Here is a 15,523-nt window from a genome sequence, read left to right as displayed (position 1 = left end):
ATTTTTTTGCGGTCGTATAAAAATGCATGGGCTCTTACTCCAAATATGAGAATTTTATTTTAGAGGGTTCTTTATTTCAATTTGACAGCTTCATGCATACTAATTTTTTTTTTAACCTTTTCAACTGGTCCAAATCACTACTTTATGACTCAATTTTTTTAGTGTGCTTTCATCTTGCATCTCACTATTTTAGGCATAAACCCATAAAAACTGAATTTGGAAGGTGTATGTAAAAATTAGCAAGAAATACACTGTCCACACTAGAGCCTTAATTTAATAGACAACAAAAATAAAAGGACAATAATTGTGGTCTTGGACCTATTGATGGCTAATCAAATTATAAGGGAAAGCTTAAGTCATGATATGAATGTAGATTATTTATAAGTTTCCTATTCAATTGTTTCTAGCCATAGGAATAGGGAGTATTATGCTAGAGCTAATTGATCTCCATGAACAGAAAATACAGCCCAGATGTGTCACTTTAAAAACTGTACATCTTGTTTGGAACATTGGTTAAAAATTAAAGGTTTAAAAAGCACTAAATTGTGAAAACTAAAAATCTAGATGTCTTTATCAAATTAAAGAACCTTTGTGAGCACGCTCACATACCACATGCCCCCAGATTGTCACTGGGCAAACAAAATCTAACCAGATTCCGAAATTCAAAGACCCATAACTCCTACAAAAGTCAACTGATAAAAATTTCTTGTGTATATGCATATCTACATATTATTATCTACAAAGTTTCATGAAATTCTGTTGTGTGGTTTCAGAGGAATTGCGATGACAAACTGTTGCAATAGTATATTTAGGCCAAAATTTTAAACTTGTTCAAAGGGGCATAACTCCAAGAGAAAAAAATGAATCATAATTCCCTGTCAATATGCACATCTACATAGTATGTCCTTATTATCTACAAAGTTTCATGAAATTCTGTAGTGTGGTTTCAGAGGAGTTGCGATGACAAGAACAGGACTGACGGACTGACAGCCGGACAGACTGAAAAAACATTATACCCTATGGAACAAAAACATTATACCCTATAGAACTTTGTTCTGTGTGGTATAATTAAAGAACCTTTAGTGAGCCAGCCCACATACCCACATCCCCTCATAGAGGTGAAGAGCTTAATTGATCTATTTTTATCCACCATGACCTTGACCTTGGAGGTAGACTTCAAAATCAGAAAGAATCATCCTCTCGTAATATATGTGACCATATATGCAAGTAAAGTTGCAATTCAATATAGAATATTTAACCAAGCACCCTGAACCTACTGTATGCAGAAATTTAGTCTATATCTAGTTACTACAACCTTGACCTTGAAACCAAAATGAAAGACAGATGTTCAAGGGTAATAAACTAAATACTAGTACCCCACTACTTTAATTATAGCAAGGGTTGGTGGCATGGGGTATAATCAGATTGATAATGAAATCAATGTCAAACATATACACCATAGATTTTAAAATATAAGAATCCATTGTTCTCCTTAAAATGTAAAATGTCTCTACCACATCCTTTTTACTACATGTAATATAATTTTAAAAATTAAAATATGAAATATGTTGCATTTCACCAATCTACAAATAATCATTTAATCTTCTCCAGTTTTTCTTGTTGTGTATACTTTACTGTACTCCACTGTCATATTTTGATCCTACTAGCACATTATATATGCATCTCATATAAATAAGCTTCATTTCAAAACTAATTTCATTTTTTTCAATTCAGGGCAAATTACAGAAACAGTATCATATACTTTTAGCATGTTATTTGCCCATCTATGATTTTTAATTCAGAATCTTGACCTTTAAAAAAAAGGCAGATTGGCAGACTCCAAAAATCATACTCATATACCAAGTACACTAGCATGATAGGATATAACAATATACAAAATTTGCTGTAGGCCGAGTTGCAATATAAATGTGGGTTTTCAATTTTGTTAAAAATTGCATAATAATCAGAAAAAAATATTGTCTTTAAAGAAATAGAACCAGTCACCCCAATAAACAGCCTTGTTAAGGTGCATTTTTTAAACTTCAATTGTTTGAGTAAATCTAATTTGTATGTAGTGTTAAATGTATTATTTTTGAAAGTATAATAAATAAAGAGCTGCGCCATGAGTACAGGATACACCCGTCACTTTTTCAAAGAATAAAGTTCCATAACTTCTCAAAATCATATCAGAAATTTATAACAAGAATGCACACACTGAAATGTCTCTCCTACTATACGGACCATTAATTTTATGTTGATAGTCCTAAATATAAAGTTTTACAAGTATCACGTTAACATTTATGATAAAAGAAAATGAGGTCTAGGTCAGATAAACCAAGCCAGAAATACATGTACACCTTTAATACAATAATTCCATACACCGAATATAGATGACTCATTGCTTATAGTACAAAAGAAACAGACCAAACCATGGAAATTTTATTTTGATCAATGAACAATAAAAATGAGGTCAAGGTCAGATGAACCCTGCCAGACAGACATGTAATATCATTCCATGCATCAAATATAGTTGACCTATTGCTTATAGTATAACCAGGAAAACTGAAAATTGACCAATGAACCATGAAAATGAGGTGAAGGTCAGATGATACCTGCCAGATAGACATATACACCTTACAATCATTCCATACACCAAATATAGTTGATCTATTGCTTAAAGTTTAAGAAAAACAGCCCAAAACTCAAAAACTTAACATTAAGCAATGAACCATGAAAATGAGGTCAAGGTCAAACCAACCCTGCCAGACTGACATGTACATCGTAAAATATTTCTATACACCAAATATAGCTGACATATTGCATAAAGTATTAGAAATAAGACCAAAACACAACAAGAGTGCACACGCTGAAATGTCTCGCCTTCTTTACTAATCATTGATATTATGTTGATAGTCCTAAATATAAAGCTTTATTACAACTGTCACATAAACTTAACATTAACCAAGTAAACTAAACATTGACCAATGAACCATGAAAATGAGGTCAAGGTCAGATGAACCATGCTAGGCAGGCATGTACAGCTAACAATTCTTCCATACAACAAATATAGTTGACCTATTGCTTATGGTTTAAGAAAAACAGACAAAAACACAAAAACTTAACACTGAGCAATGAACCTTGAAAATGAGGTCAAGGTCAAATAAAACCTGCGTGACTGACATATAGATCATAAAATATTTCCATACACCAAATATAGTTGAACTATTGCATATAGTATTAGAAAAAAAGACCAAAACTCAAAAACTTAACTTTGACCACTGAACCATGAAAATGAGGTCAAGGTAAGATGACACCTGCCAGCTAGACATGTACACCTTACAATCATTCCATACACCAAATATAGCTGACCTATTGCATGCAGTATTAGAAAAAAAGACCAAAACTCAAAAACTTAACTTTGACCACTGAACCATGAAAATGAGGTCAAGGTCAGATGACACCTGCCAGCTAGACATGTACACCTTACAATCATTCCATACACCAAATATAGTAGACCTATTGCATACAGTATAAGAAAAACAGACCAAAACACAAAAACTTAACTATAACCACTGAACCATGAAAATGAGGTCAAGGTCAGATGACACCTGCCAGTTGGACATGTACACCTTACAGTCCTTCCATACACCGAATATACTAGACCTATTGCTTATAGTATCTGAGATATGGACTTGACCACGAAAACTTAACCTTGTTCACTGATCCATGAAATGAGGTCGAGGTCAAGTGAAAACTGTCTGACGGGCATGAGGACCTTGCAAGGTATGCACATACCAAATATAGATATCCTATTACTTATAATAAGAGAGAATTTAACATTACAAAAAATCTGAACTTTTTTTTCAAGTAGTCACTGAACCATGAAAATGAGGTCAAGGACATTGGACATGTGACTGACGGAAACTTCGTAACATGAGGCATCCATATACAAAGTATGAAGCATCCAGGTCTTCCATCTTCTAAAATATAAAGCTTTTAAGAAGTTAGCTAAAGCCGCCGCCGCCGCCGGATCGCTATCCCTATGTCGAGCTTTCTGCGACAAAAGTCGCAGGCTCGACAAAAACTTAAGATGGAGCAATGAACTGTGAAAATGAGGGCAATGGACATATGACAGACGGAAACTTCATATCGTAAGACATCTATATACAAAGTATGAAGCATCCAGGTCTTCTACCTTCTGAAATATTAAGCTTTTAAGAAGTTAGTTAACGCCGACACCGCCGGATCACTATCCCTATGTCAAGCTAGGCTTGACAAAAAACTAAAGGTGGCACCACTGGTAATTTTTCAGATAACTGTCATAAATTTTGACAATTTATGCAAGTTTAACAAAATTCATCTACATTTATGAAGTTACAAATAAATCACTAATGCCCAAATTGGTTATAATATTCTATAACTGAAGCAATTGGACATTGAAATATGTTTTAATCAAATTTTCACAACATTATCGTAGTTAAAAAGTTTCAGATTTTTTAGGCAAAAATTATGAGTAAGTGAACCAACTCCTTTTCAAATCATGATCCATTGTTCTATAACAGTTCATATATGCCTTAAACAATATTTTTCTGTACACTAAGTCTTAGCAAATGAAAGGATGAACATACAGAACATGCATCAATAACATGTAAGCCATGCAATAGTTTCATAGTCTATGGACCATGACTAAAGGGTCTGGGGACAAATATTTCCATTGCAATTAGATGTGCCAATACTGATACAACTGCATACCAAAAATTATTGACTTAGCATAACTATCTTTGTAAATTGTTATAAATTAGGCCAACAGTTTTTTCCTTTGAATAGTTTCACATTTTTCAAATTGGGGCCTTTTATAGTTGACTATACAATTTGGGTTTTTCTCATTGGTTAAAGCTGAATGGTGACCATCAATTTCTTTAATTGATATTATTTGAACTTTGGTGGGTAGTTGTCTAATTTTCAATCATAGATATCCCATCTCCTTATTTTTATATGCAAAAGTTTCAAAGTCAAAGTCAATGGACAATGACTGAGGAAATAGGGCCAAATAGTCAATGGAAATCAGATGAGTCTATGGGCCAAATAGTCAATGGAAATCAGATGAGTCTATGGACCATGACTAAAGGGTCAGGGGGCAAATATCTCTATTGTAATTAGATGTGCCAATACTGATACAACTGCATACAATATATCATTGACTTCCTATAATACAGACTTAATCACAAACTAACAATTGGTGGCCACTCTGCTGGCACTTGAAATAGCATGCCTTATTCTTTCTTCTGTGACTATTCTCACAAGCAAAACAAAACTTTGTGAACAACATCAACTACTTTTTATTCATAAATATTCAGCACCAAATTGCACATTAAACACAATGTAACAAAAGCACTATTTTCATACATGAAGAAAAAACTGAAAAAAAAAAAAATCAACACATTCTGCCTCAATGTACTCCACTGACAATACTACAACAGGGGTGTTTAATGACCTTGACTACCCATTAGGGTCTCCAAAGGTCGGTAACACTGTCAATATATACAGAAGAACCTTGAAATTTATCAGTTGTACAAAATGATGAAATGCATTACTTTCCATTACAAAAATTCATCTATGATTTTCATATTAATTGACAATGTTTGTCAAGTTTGGCTTAAGGAGAAGAATGTATATGTAATTTGACCATAATTCTGATTTTCATGAACTGGTGTAGGCTTTAGATCTCAGTGAACTGCATCTGGCTATTGAAAAAAAAAAGATTGTACAATGCTTGTAAAAAACACAGAAATATGCATTTTTCTTGTCAAACAGTGATTTCATGAATACAGGTTCACAGAATTTTGTATAAAAATACATGTAATTGCTATGACCATTTCATTTAAATGATATAAATGGGGTCACTAGATTTCAGAAGAAATCAGTAAGTATTGATATGAAGTGTCAAAAAACCTAAAAAGACAAAATAAATCAGTGTCCTGGCAATGTCACAGTTGCAAAATTAATTGTTTTAATTTTTTCCATAAATTTTTGGTCCCCAATGCTCTTCAACTTCATACTTTTTTTTTGCCTATTAACTATTTTAGTTTCAAGCTTCACTGATGAGTCTTTTGTAGACGAAACGCACGTCTGGCGTACAAAATTATAAGCCTTGTATTTTTATGAGTTTTTTTTTCTTCATAAATTAATGCAAAGTTATCATTAATTCAAAAGCTGTGAAAGGATCAACATCATGGAAATCATAAATATTATTAAATAATTGCAGGTAGTTTTCTACAACATACATCATCTACAACAACTCATACAGGAATCACTTCTCTTTATCAATCTTTCAATATTAACATTCGTCTGAGAGTCACAATGATAAATGCACAAATTAAATTTTAACTTTACAGTAATAATTTGTTGCAATCTACTTTTTTCTTTGCTCATAATTTTTGATTAAAATCCTTTAATAGCACTCCATAATAAATGGTTCATATGATACACAACACTGATTTGCCTCTGTTACAATGGCAATTCTTTAGCCTCACACAAGAGGTTATTTTATCTGCTTGAATCATTGTCTTTATTCCTCACTGTTCACCTCCTTTGATTTTCTATACTTTTATATTTCCTCTCTAAAAACCTCTTTTGGTGAGCCAATATTGGAAATAATTCTGGAACAAAACAAAATCAATTTAAACAGAGGTTGAAATTTTCTTAAAACCTCACCAGCACAGGGCTTTTTATGGCTGATATTTTACCAGCTGAACAAATACAAATATAAGCCAAGTCATGTGTAATCCTCATATGCTTTGTCCAACCAAAAAAAAGTCCAACCAATTTAAGTATCTAATAAGGCAGAGTGGAAATGGTAAGTGACTTTGTGTCTCTCTATCACTAAGCTTCTGGCTAAACTTTGATTCACGGAGGATGTTAAATGTAATTTATTTATGTCTTTAGTAAATATATACAACAGAAATACAGGATCTTTAAATCTAAGTAGGCATACGATTTAAAAGTACTGAGTGTTGATAGGCTGTTGGTTATCTCTTTTAAATCATTTCAAATTTTGTCATGTCTGAACCTTTTATAGCTTACTATAAGGTATGGAATTTGCTCAATGTTGTAGGCTGTACAGTGCCATATAGTTGCTTGCATCTTTGCCCTTTGGTTCCTGTTGGATAGTTATTTCATTGGCAATCATACCTCATCTTCTTATTTTTATTCTTATTCTCAAAAATATCAGACTGCATAAGAAGTTTTATGTGAGATATTATAGTTTTACAGTGAGTACAAATTCAATAATGTTTCACCATAATTTTTATTTGAAAATCTTTGAAAATATGTTCAGGCAACTTTTAGGCATAACAAGTTGTACAATCAATTCGCATTAAAATTCGATGAAAGGGAATACATTTGTCATTGGTAAATGTAGAAATTTCAATGAAACTGTATGATTGTTTTTATTCTTTTAAAGTGTGAATGTATTTTATTGTATTGGTACCACACTTTGTTGGCAATGTTTAATCTGCAATCCATAAGAACCCAGTTTGGACATTAAACAATTATAAAGATAGCCATTGCTATTTCCTTTGTCCTTTTTTTTTTGTGATAATTTTTCATATCAGGCTACTCGAGTGATATTGGATTTTCTCAGTCGAGTAGAAAAAAAATGTACGACACCATAAGCCTACGTCATTGAGGTTGCCTAGAAAAATAGCCATAAACAGGTTACCAATGATGGTCTTTTCAAACTCACCCTTTGATGAGATTGTAGCTGCGAAACTCCCTCTCATTTAAAGAACCATCGATAATCTTACAGATGAGACAATGCAATTGTTTTAAAAATACATATATCAGACTTGTGCTTGTCCGTCTGGTTTTTGTAACTCTAAACATAGATAGTCCAGTGGTAAGAAACATAAGCCTCAGGCAGTATGGAAGTGCTATTTTCAACTCCAGATTTATTATGTAATTATATTAATAGAAACATGCTAAAATGACCAATAGTTGTGAACTTCAACATCATTTGGTTTCTGGTGGAGAGTTGTCTCATTGGCAATTATATATATACCAAATCTACTTATTTTTATATAAAATGAACTTAATAAACGCCCATCAACGTTAATCTTGTATTGACCTCTAAATGCCCTTTATTCTTTGTTAGGTTGCTGGGTCTTTTATTTACCTCCTTATCTCTTTTAATTCATAACTAAAAGTGCAGTTATGTTATATGTTTACATAAATTTTGATCAAGTATTACCATTAACAAATCATCTTACTTTATAAAGAACTTCTGAATAAAGAAAATGCACTGCACAGAAGAATATCTCCCAAATAACCAAAATATGCAGATTAGATACACATTGTTGCTCTATTAGACCTACAGGCTCCATGGCAAAAATGAAATACAGGATATTAAAAATAAGAAACTGCTGAACCAACGCCTTTGTGGTGAAGTGAAGGTAGAGTCACTAAAAAGGATACCCGATGGTATGCAGGGTTTTCAATAACAATAAATAAATAAAATACTGCTGGATTGACAACAACACTTTAGTGAACTGCAAGTTTTATTGTGTCGACTAGTTTCGCCGATCTAATCGGCGAAACTAGTCGACACAATAAAACTTGCAGTTTACTAAAGTGTTGTTGTCAATCCAGCGGTATTTTATTAGGATATTAAAAAGTATTTTTTGACAGTAATTTGTTCATTGGTTTTTGAAGGGACGTTGTTTGGAGGTAGTTTGATCAATCAACCAATAAAAAATCACAGACAAATCATGTGAGCAACTTTTCTATAAAAAAGCTCCTATAAATGGCAACATAATCACATAGCTTAGCTGTCCAATTCAATGCAGACAAACAAGGGGATAAACCAAAACTTGTATGTTCTGAATATCATTAACCTCCTGCTATTGTTAGTCAGGGATATAATAAATCTGCCTAACCTGATCGTTCTTTAAGAGAATTATGAGCTGCAGCCATTTCAGCCTGTTGTATACTATGTCCTGTTCCTGTGGCCAGTCGTTCTCCTTTGAAGTAAACTGCTACCTTGTAACGTCTTGTGTTAGTTGGACCTATAGACTCTATCATTCTGAGATAAGAAAATAAAAAGCTAATCAATATATAAAATCTACCAACATGTTGTTATGTTTTCTATGTTACCATCCTATGTTTTTCATTATGTTTAACACCATCTGTAATGTATAATGTCATAGAAGTTCAAATTTCTTATCTGTATCTAAAAGCTAAATTTTTCACCTATATGACAAACTCAGTTTTTTCAGCCAAAATTTTTCATCAATTTCTCAAGTTTGTTACTCTCTTTAAGAACTTTCAAACAGTTTAAAACTCATAGATATATAGTATAAAATTAACTAACATCAAAGAATTTTGTTTTTAGATTACATTTTTATAAATAGAAATACTTCAAGGGTATTTAAATACCAGGTAATCAAACTTTTGCACATTGCAAATTTTATCAATGGAAAATATTTTCTTTGTTGTAATCTAATTTATGGTTTAGAATACCCATGAAAAATTATACACACTTTCTGACCCTAATATAAATCAATATAATACATTAAACCAATAATATTAAAAAAATTCTCTTTCTGCTGAAAGTATGAAAATAGGAAACTTACTTATAAATTGGAATGTCAGGCTCACCACCATCAAGATCACGGAGAGTCAGGCAACATTGTTGTAACTGTGATTTAGGATCATTCCATACTTGGTTCTTAATGAAATCCTGAAATATGATATCTTTTGTTGACAAAGATCAGGATGGGTATAAAAGTATCTACTACCATGTAGTTTAGGACAAACCATTAAACATGATTATCTGTAATCTTGGTAAATCAGTAAATATGTAATATCATTGCACGCAGTCCTTAACAATCATTACACTTTTGATTTCATGACCTGTTCTATTGGGGCAAACAATTAAACATTTGATTTCATGACATGTAGTCTTTGGAAAATCATTTAAAAACATTTAATATGATTACCTGTAGTCTTTGACGATCATAAAACATTCAATATGACTACCTGTTGTCTTTGATGATCATTAAACATTCAATATGACTACCTGTAGTCTTTGAGAAAAACGTTTCAAGTGATTACCTGTAGTCTTGGGAAGAAACAGACATGACAGAAAACTCGACAATAAGTCAACCCTTTGTCCACATAAAGACCTCCAATAAATGCTGAAAATAAATACATGAATTTACTTGCAAAGCACAAGAAGTACAATATACATACAAGTTAAAACATGCTTGGTTTTCAGCTCAGAATTTTAATAAATTGTAACAACTATATTAAGAACAGCACCTTAAATATTGTATTTTTTATGTGTTTTCATTTAACAGAATTTTAAGTTTTTTTTTTTCAAATATAAATTTACTCAAAGTCCCATTTTAGGCAGTTAAGCCTTATGCTAGCACAGCAGATTTGCTTTTTTCCCAACGAATGCTGAAATAGGTGACATTGCCAATATCTAGCAGGCTTGTAGCTTATTTATAACTAATTGGACATTTTTTTCATAAGTTTAATTCTAATATACAAAAAATATGGCCAGAATAACCTTAAATGATTGTCGAACAACCCAAAATAATTGACGTTGCACATAGGAAATAGTGTTCAATAGAAATTCGTACATTGTTTTTTATCCCCTGTGCTTTTGGTTAAGATGTTAAAGAACAATTGTATGAAATATTTCATTGCTTTACCAGAGGAAGTTTTTTTCTTTGATTTAACGTGTTCAGGTTTGAAAGTGTATAAACTTGGGACCAATTAACATGTCTAAATCTCAAAAATTGTTGAATTTTTATAATCACTTTCATTTCCCTTGAAAATGATTTGTAACTGTTGAAAGGAAAAAACCTTCATACCTTCTAATAAATCTGCCTTTTCTTTTGTTTTCATATCAATGCTCTCTCCCCTAGTTTCAGCATGAATGATATGATCAGACATTCCAAGGTCGTCTGAGACAATGGACTGTGTTCTGTTATTTACCAAGGAACTCCTTAATAACTAAAAATTCAAATGTAAAATTAAGTTTGCTGATTCAACAGAAAAAAACAAGTGAATAGGGTTATTCCACCAAAATATATAACATGTAAAATTAAAGCAATATTTACTGAAATAATTTTATTAAAAAATGAATATAAAATATATATTTTTCAGTACTGTATCAAGTATGCTAGCTACCTGCAATTAAAAAAAGAAATAGTCATTGTATACTTACAGATAAATGTCCCTCATGATGGTCAGGAAAATGTTTAAATAAATACTCTGAAGCAACCAACTGTAAAACTGTGTCACCGAGAAACTCAAGTCTCTGATTGTGTCCCCTGAACAAAAATAGATAATTTATTAGTTCACAGATTTTTTCAAATTAATCTTTTACATTATAAGGAATCACTGATAAAGATATTCAATTTTTTAATACTTGTACTTAATTAGAAATTCAGACTAATGAAATAAAAACAACTTTTCAATTTTAAAAACATTGCATTTTATTTTTTAGATGGCCTTAAATTACAAAGCACAACAAAGGATTTGCTAGTTATATGAATTCATATCTAATATTTAGTAAAGAAACTTTTATCACAAATAATATGAATACTTACAATGTTAAGTTATTATAACCAACAGATCTCACTGTAAAAGCTCGGGCTAACAGTCTGATGTGATCAAACTGTATCCCTGTAATTTCTTCAAATTTGAGCAGCTTCTGCAATTGGTAAAAATAATAAAACTACATTAGAGTCAAATGGACTTACCTCATGATTCAAGATTTTTCTTCAACCTTACCAAATGAGGTTTTTCAGCAATAATTTTCAAATTGTTATATCAAATATTTTCTAATAATATTTTAACACCAGAGAAATTGTTTATAAAGTTATAATAGATTTGAGGAGAATAAAGCTTTGGCTTGTGCTACAGGGTGGTAGCAAATGACTAAAAGGTAAATATTCCTGGAGAAAATATATAAAATGTACCATTCATCTGCTTGACAATGGATCCATTATAATTTTTATACAGAAACTTGACGCCCCTAGCCTAGTTAGGCAATTTCAAAGTTTTCACTATGGACTACACTTTGATGTCCCAAGGCCCCAAACGAGCCAAAAACTAAAAGCTGCATGTCAGGGCCCCAAACCAGCCAAAAATTAAAAGCTGCATGTCAGGGCGATCTTGAAATAAATGTACATCAGACATAAAGAACTTTTTTACTCCAAGGATACAAGATTAATAAATATTTAACATAAAATGACTTTTTTACTGTTTAAAAACAGCAAGTCAGTATCTTATTATCTGGAAAAACTTCTTCTCAAATTCTCAAAATTATAATGATAACATAAAACTCATTTTTAATATCATGAGTTTACTGATACATGTACTATAAGTTTGTTGTGGTATATAAAAGAAACAGTACATGACCAAAATTATCATTTTGTCTAAGTCTATATCATTTATCTTCTGTCAATGCCTACAATATAAAAAATTGCCTCGCTTCAACTCAATAAATATTGATTTCTCATAATAAAAAAGAAGAACTAGACGTGTCAGAACCACACAAATGGCCCGGCTCGAAAAAAAAAAGCTTGAAGCCATTTTTAGGAGTGGAAATTTGAGAGAAAGAAAGTCTGTATAACTGTTAATTTCACATAATTTTCAAAGTCCAAAGCCCGTAAATTTGGCATTAAATCAATGGAGAGGAACCAAAGCTAAACTCAATCTGTAACTCATCATAGTTAGACTCACATACTAAAATTCAGCTCAATATGTGAAGGTGTTTAGAAAAAAAGTCTGTATAACTGTTATTTTCACAAAGTCCAAAGCCTGTAATTTCGGCAAAAATCAGCAGAGCAGAGCCATAAGTTAACTCAATCTGTAACTCATCACAGAAGATTCACATCCAAAAAGTCAGCTCTATATTTGAAGGCATTTAGAAAAAAAGTCTGTATAACTGTTATTTTAATGAAATTTTAAAAGTCCAAAGCCCGTAATTTCGACAAAAATCAATGGAGAGGAACCAAACCTGAACACGACCTGTAACTCATCATAGTAGACTCACATACTAAAATTCAGCTCTATATTTGAAGGCATTTAGAAAAAAGTCTGTATAACTGTTATTTTCACATAATTTTCAAAGTCAAAGCCCGTAATTTAAGCAAATATCAGCGGAGCAGAACCAAACGTTAACTTGATCTGTAACTCATCATAGTAGACTCATATACTAAAAATCAGCTCAAAATGTGAAGGCATTTAGAAAAAAGTCTGTATAACTGTTATTGCAAACTTTTCAAAGTCCAAAGCCCGTAATTTCAACAAAAATCAATGAAGCGGAACCAAACGTAACCTTGATCTGTAACTCATCATAGAAGACTCACATAATTAAAATCAGCTCAATATGTGAAGGCGGTTAGAAAATAAGTCTGTATAACTGATTGTTGTGGAATGAGAAAATAACGCAATGACGAATGTGGTGGGGCCAATAAAAAAACTGGACTCTTAACCAGTGTCCGTCTCAACAAGATACCAACCAATCAAGCTTAAATGTAAAGTATGACTGGACTCTATCGAGCGTCTGCATTAGCAAACAATCAAGCTTACCTATAAAGTAGGACTGGCATCCATAAGCAACCATACAAGCTAACCTACAAAGCATACTAGACTCGATCCAGTTTCTAAGCAGGACTAGACTGGATCCAGTATCTAAGCTTACCTGTAAAGCAGGACTAGACTGGATCCAGTGTCTGTCTCCATTAGGTTCATCTTCTTGTAAAGGGTGAAGTGGTATTTCTTTCCATGTCTGAAGTAATTCGTCACTATCACCAAACAAAGTGTTAGAGAATATTCTATCTGTAACCTCAATACCGCCATCCAAAAACAATGCCCCTGAAACACAATGCAATAACTTGTATATACATTTTAACAAGAGTTCATGCCTGATTCTGATTCTAAACAGACATAATAATCCATGATCATGGCTATATATTAAATCAAGGTCAAAATAATCCCTAATCTACAAACCATGACTAGGGGTAAAGGAGGAAAAACAGCTGACCGTTCCTTTTTTTATTTTTTGTTCGCATTGCTCAATGTTTTGTTTTTTCAGCGTAATGTTTTATTTCTGATTTTTAACTTTATAAAATCATTCAAAACCATTTAACAGCCCTTGCCAGTCCCAAGACGACAGACCATTAGACAGAAGAAGAGTATTGATTAGGTATAAACCGGTACATCAAATGTTCATTTGACTATTATCAAGTTGCAGATCTACATACCCATTAATGCTTCAAAACAATTGGCCATTGCATGTTTGAGATCTGATTCGTGACACAGATCAGGTCCATGGGCATATAACATGTACTCATCCAAGTGTAGATTCTGTAAAATAATCAAACAAAAGATTGAAATCTTCACACACGTCTGATCCATTGACACACAACATGCATATGTCATTTGAAGTTATGCCAATAAATGTAACCCATAACTACAAAACAGCATGAAAACATTTACTTTGACACTTTCACAATGTTCTAGAAGTTGTTTTTTTGCTGAAAATAGTTAACTACTTACCAATGCAAATTAACTACTTATGAATAAAAGATTTCATGTTACAAGTAGAATGTTTACAACAGAAACAATAGCTGAATGACTGCATGCTACATAATGTCCAAAAAATTAAGTCCTTCACAAAATTTGACATATATACTCAGGAAGTATGTGATGTTAATGTTATTTAGATATATCATACTAAAATTGCAGTCTGAATCAGATTGTAAATGTGTAATGTCACAAAATAACTTTCTGCAGGGAGACACTCATTGTTGTAACTGAATGTTGCTAGAATGTAAGAAGAGCTTCTATGTGTACTGATTATTTGCATTCAGGATAAAACGGAGAATAAATTCTTGTTAAAATTCATCTGTCTTTTTAGCTACATGCAAAGAAACTAAAACTTATGTCGTAACTACAATCCCATTCCCTTATCACGATTGTGACCTACCGAAATAGACTATTTACCAGCTTTGTAACAACATGAGCAACACGACGGGTGCCACATGTGGAGCAGGATCTGCTTACCCTTCCGGAGCACCTGAGATCACCCCCAGTTTTTGGTTGGGTTCGTGTTGCTGTTGTACCCCTATTTGTGACATTTTTACCTATTGTGTCTGTTTGTTTTGTTCACACATCGTTGTCAATACAATGGAATTTGATGCGACTGTCATACAAGTGAGAGCTTTAGCTAGCTTTAAAACCAGGTTTAATCCACCATTTTCTACATAAGAAAATGTCTGTACCAAGTCAGGAATATGACAGTTGTTGTCCATTCGTTTGATGTGTTTGAGCTTTTGATTTTGCCATTTGATTAGGGCTTTCCTTTTTGAATTTTCCTCGAGTTCAGTATTTTTGTGATTTTACTCTATACCTATATGATCTTATTGTTATTTGGTAGACCATAGATCAATACTATATTCTGATCAAATATTAGCTATAAAGTGCAGTATGGACAACAAATTTC

General features: G+C 32.3%; 1 protein-coding gene across 1 annotated transcript in view; it reads right to left on the bottom strand.

The window, feature by feature from the left end:
* Window positions 1-5,323: 5,323 nt before the first annotated feature.
* LOC127729203 (ribonuclease 3-like) overlaps window positions 5,324-15,523 on the bottom strand; it is a 56,996-nt gene continuing 46,796 nt past the window's right edge. Inside the window, exons 21-29 of the mRNA XM_052236907.1 lie at window positions 14,283-14,385; window positions 13,721-13,893; window positions 11,619-11,722; window positions 11,234-11,339; window positions 10,878-11,019; window positions 10,111-10,193; window positions 9,630-9,736; window positions 8,934-9,079; window positions 5,324-6,659 (exon numbers count right to left, since the gene is read on the bottom strand). Of these exons, the coding sequence (XP_052092867.1) occupies window positions 6,583-6,659; window positions 8,934-9,079; window positions 9,630-9,736; window positions 10,111-10,193; window positions 10,878-11,019; window positions 11,234-11,339; window positions 11,619-11,722; window positions 13,721-13,893; window positions 14,283-14,385 (1,041 nt within the window). The 3' untranslated portion in view covers window positions 5,324-6,582. The remainder of the gene's footprint in view (window positions 6,660-8,933; window positions 9,080-9,629; window positions 9,737-10,110; window positions 10,194-10,877; window positions 11,020-11,233; window positions 11,340-11,618; window positions 11,723-13,720; window positions 13,894-14,282; window positions 14,386-15,523) is intronic.

The sequence above is a fragment of the Mytilus californianus genome, unplaced genomic scaffold (genome assembly GCF_021869535.1).
Source record: "Mytilus californianus isolate M0D057914Y unplaced genomic scaffold, xbMytCali1.0.p SCAF_2, whole genome shotgun sequence".
Lineage (NCBI taxonomy): Eukaryota > Metazoa > Mollusca > Bivalvia > Mytilida > Mytilidae > Mytilus > Mytilus californianus.
The sequence above is the reverse complement of the archived record's forward strand: the minus strand, read 5'-3'. Positions and strand labels throughout refer to the sequence as shown.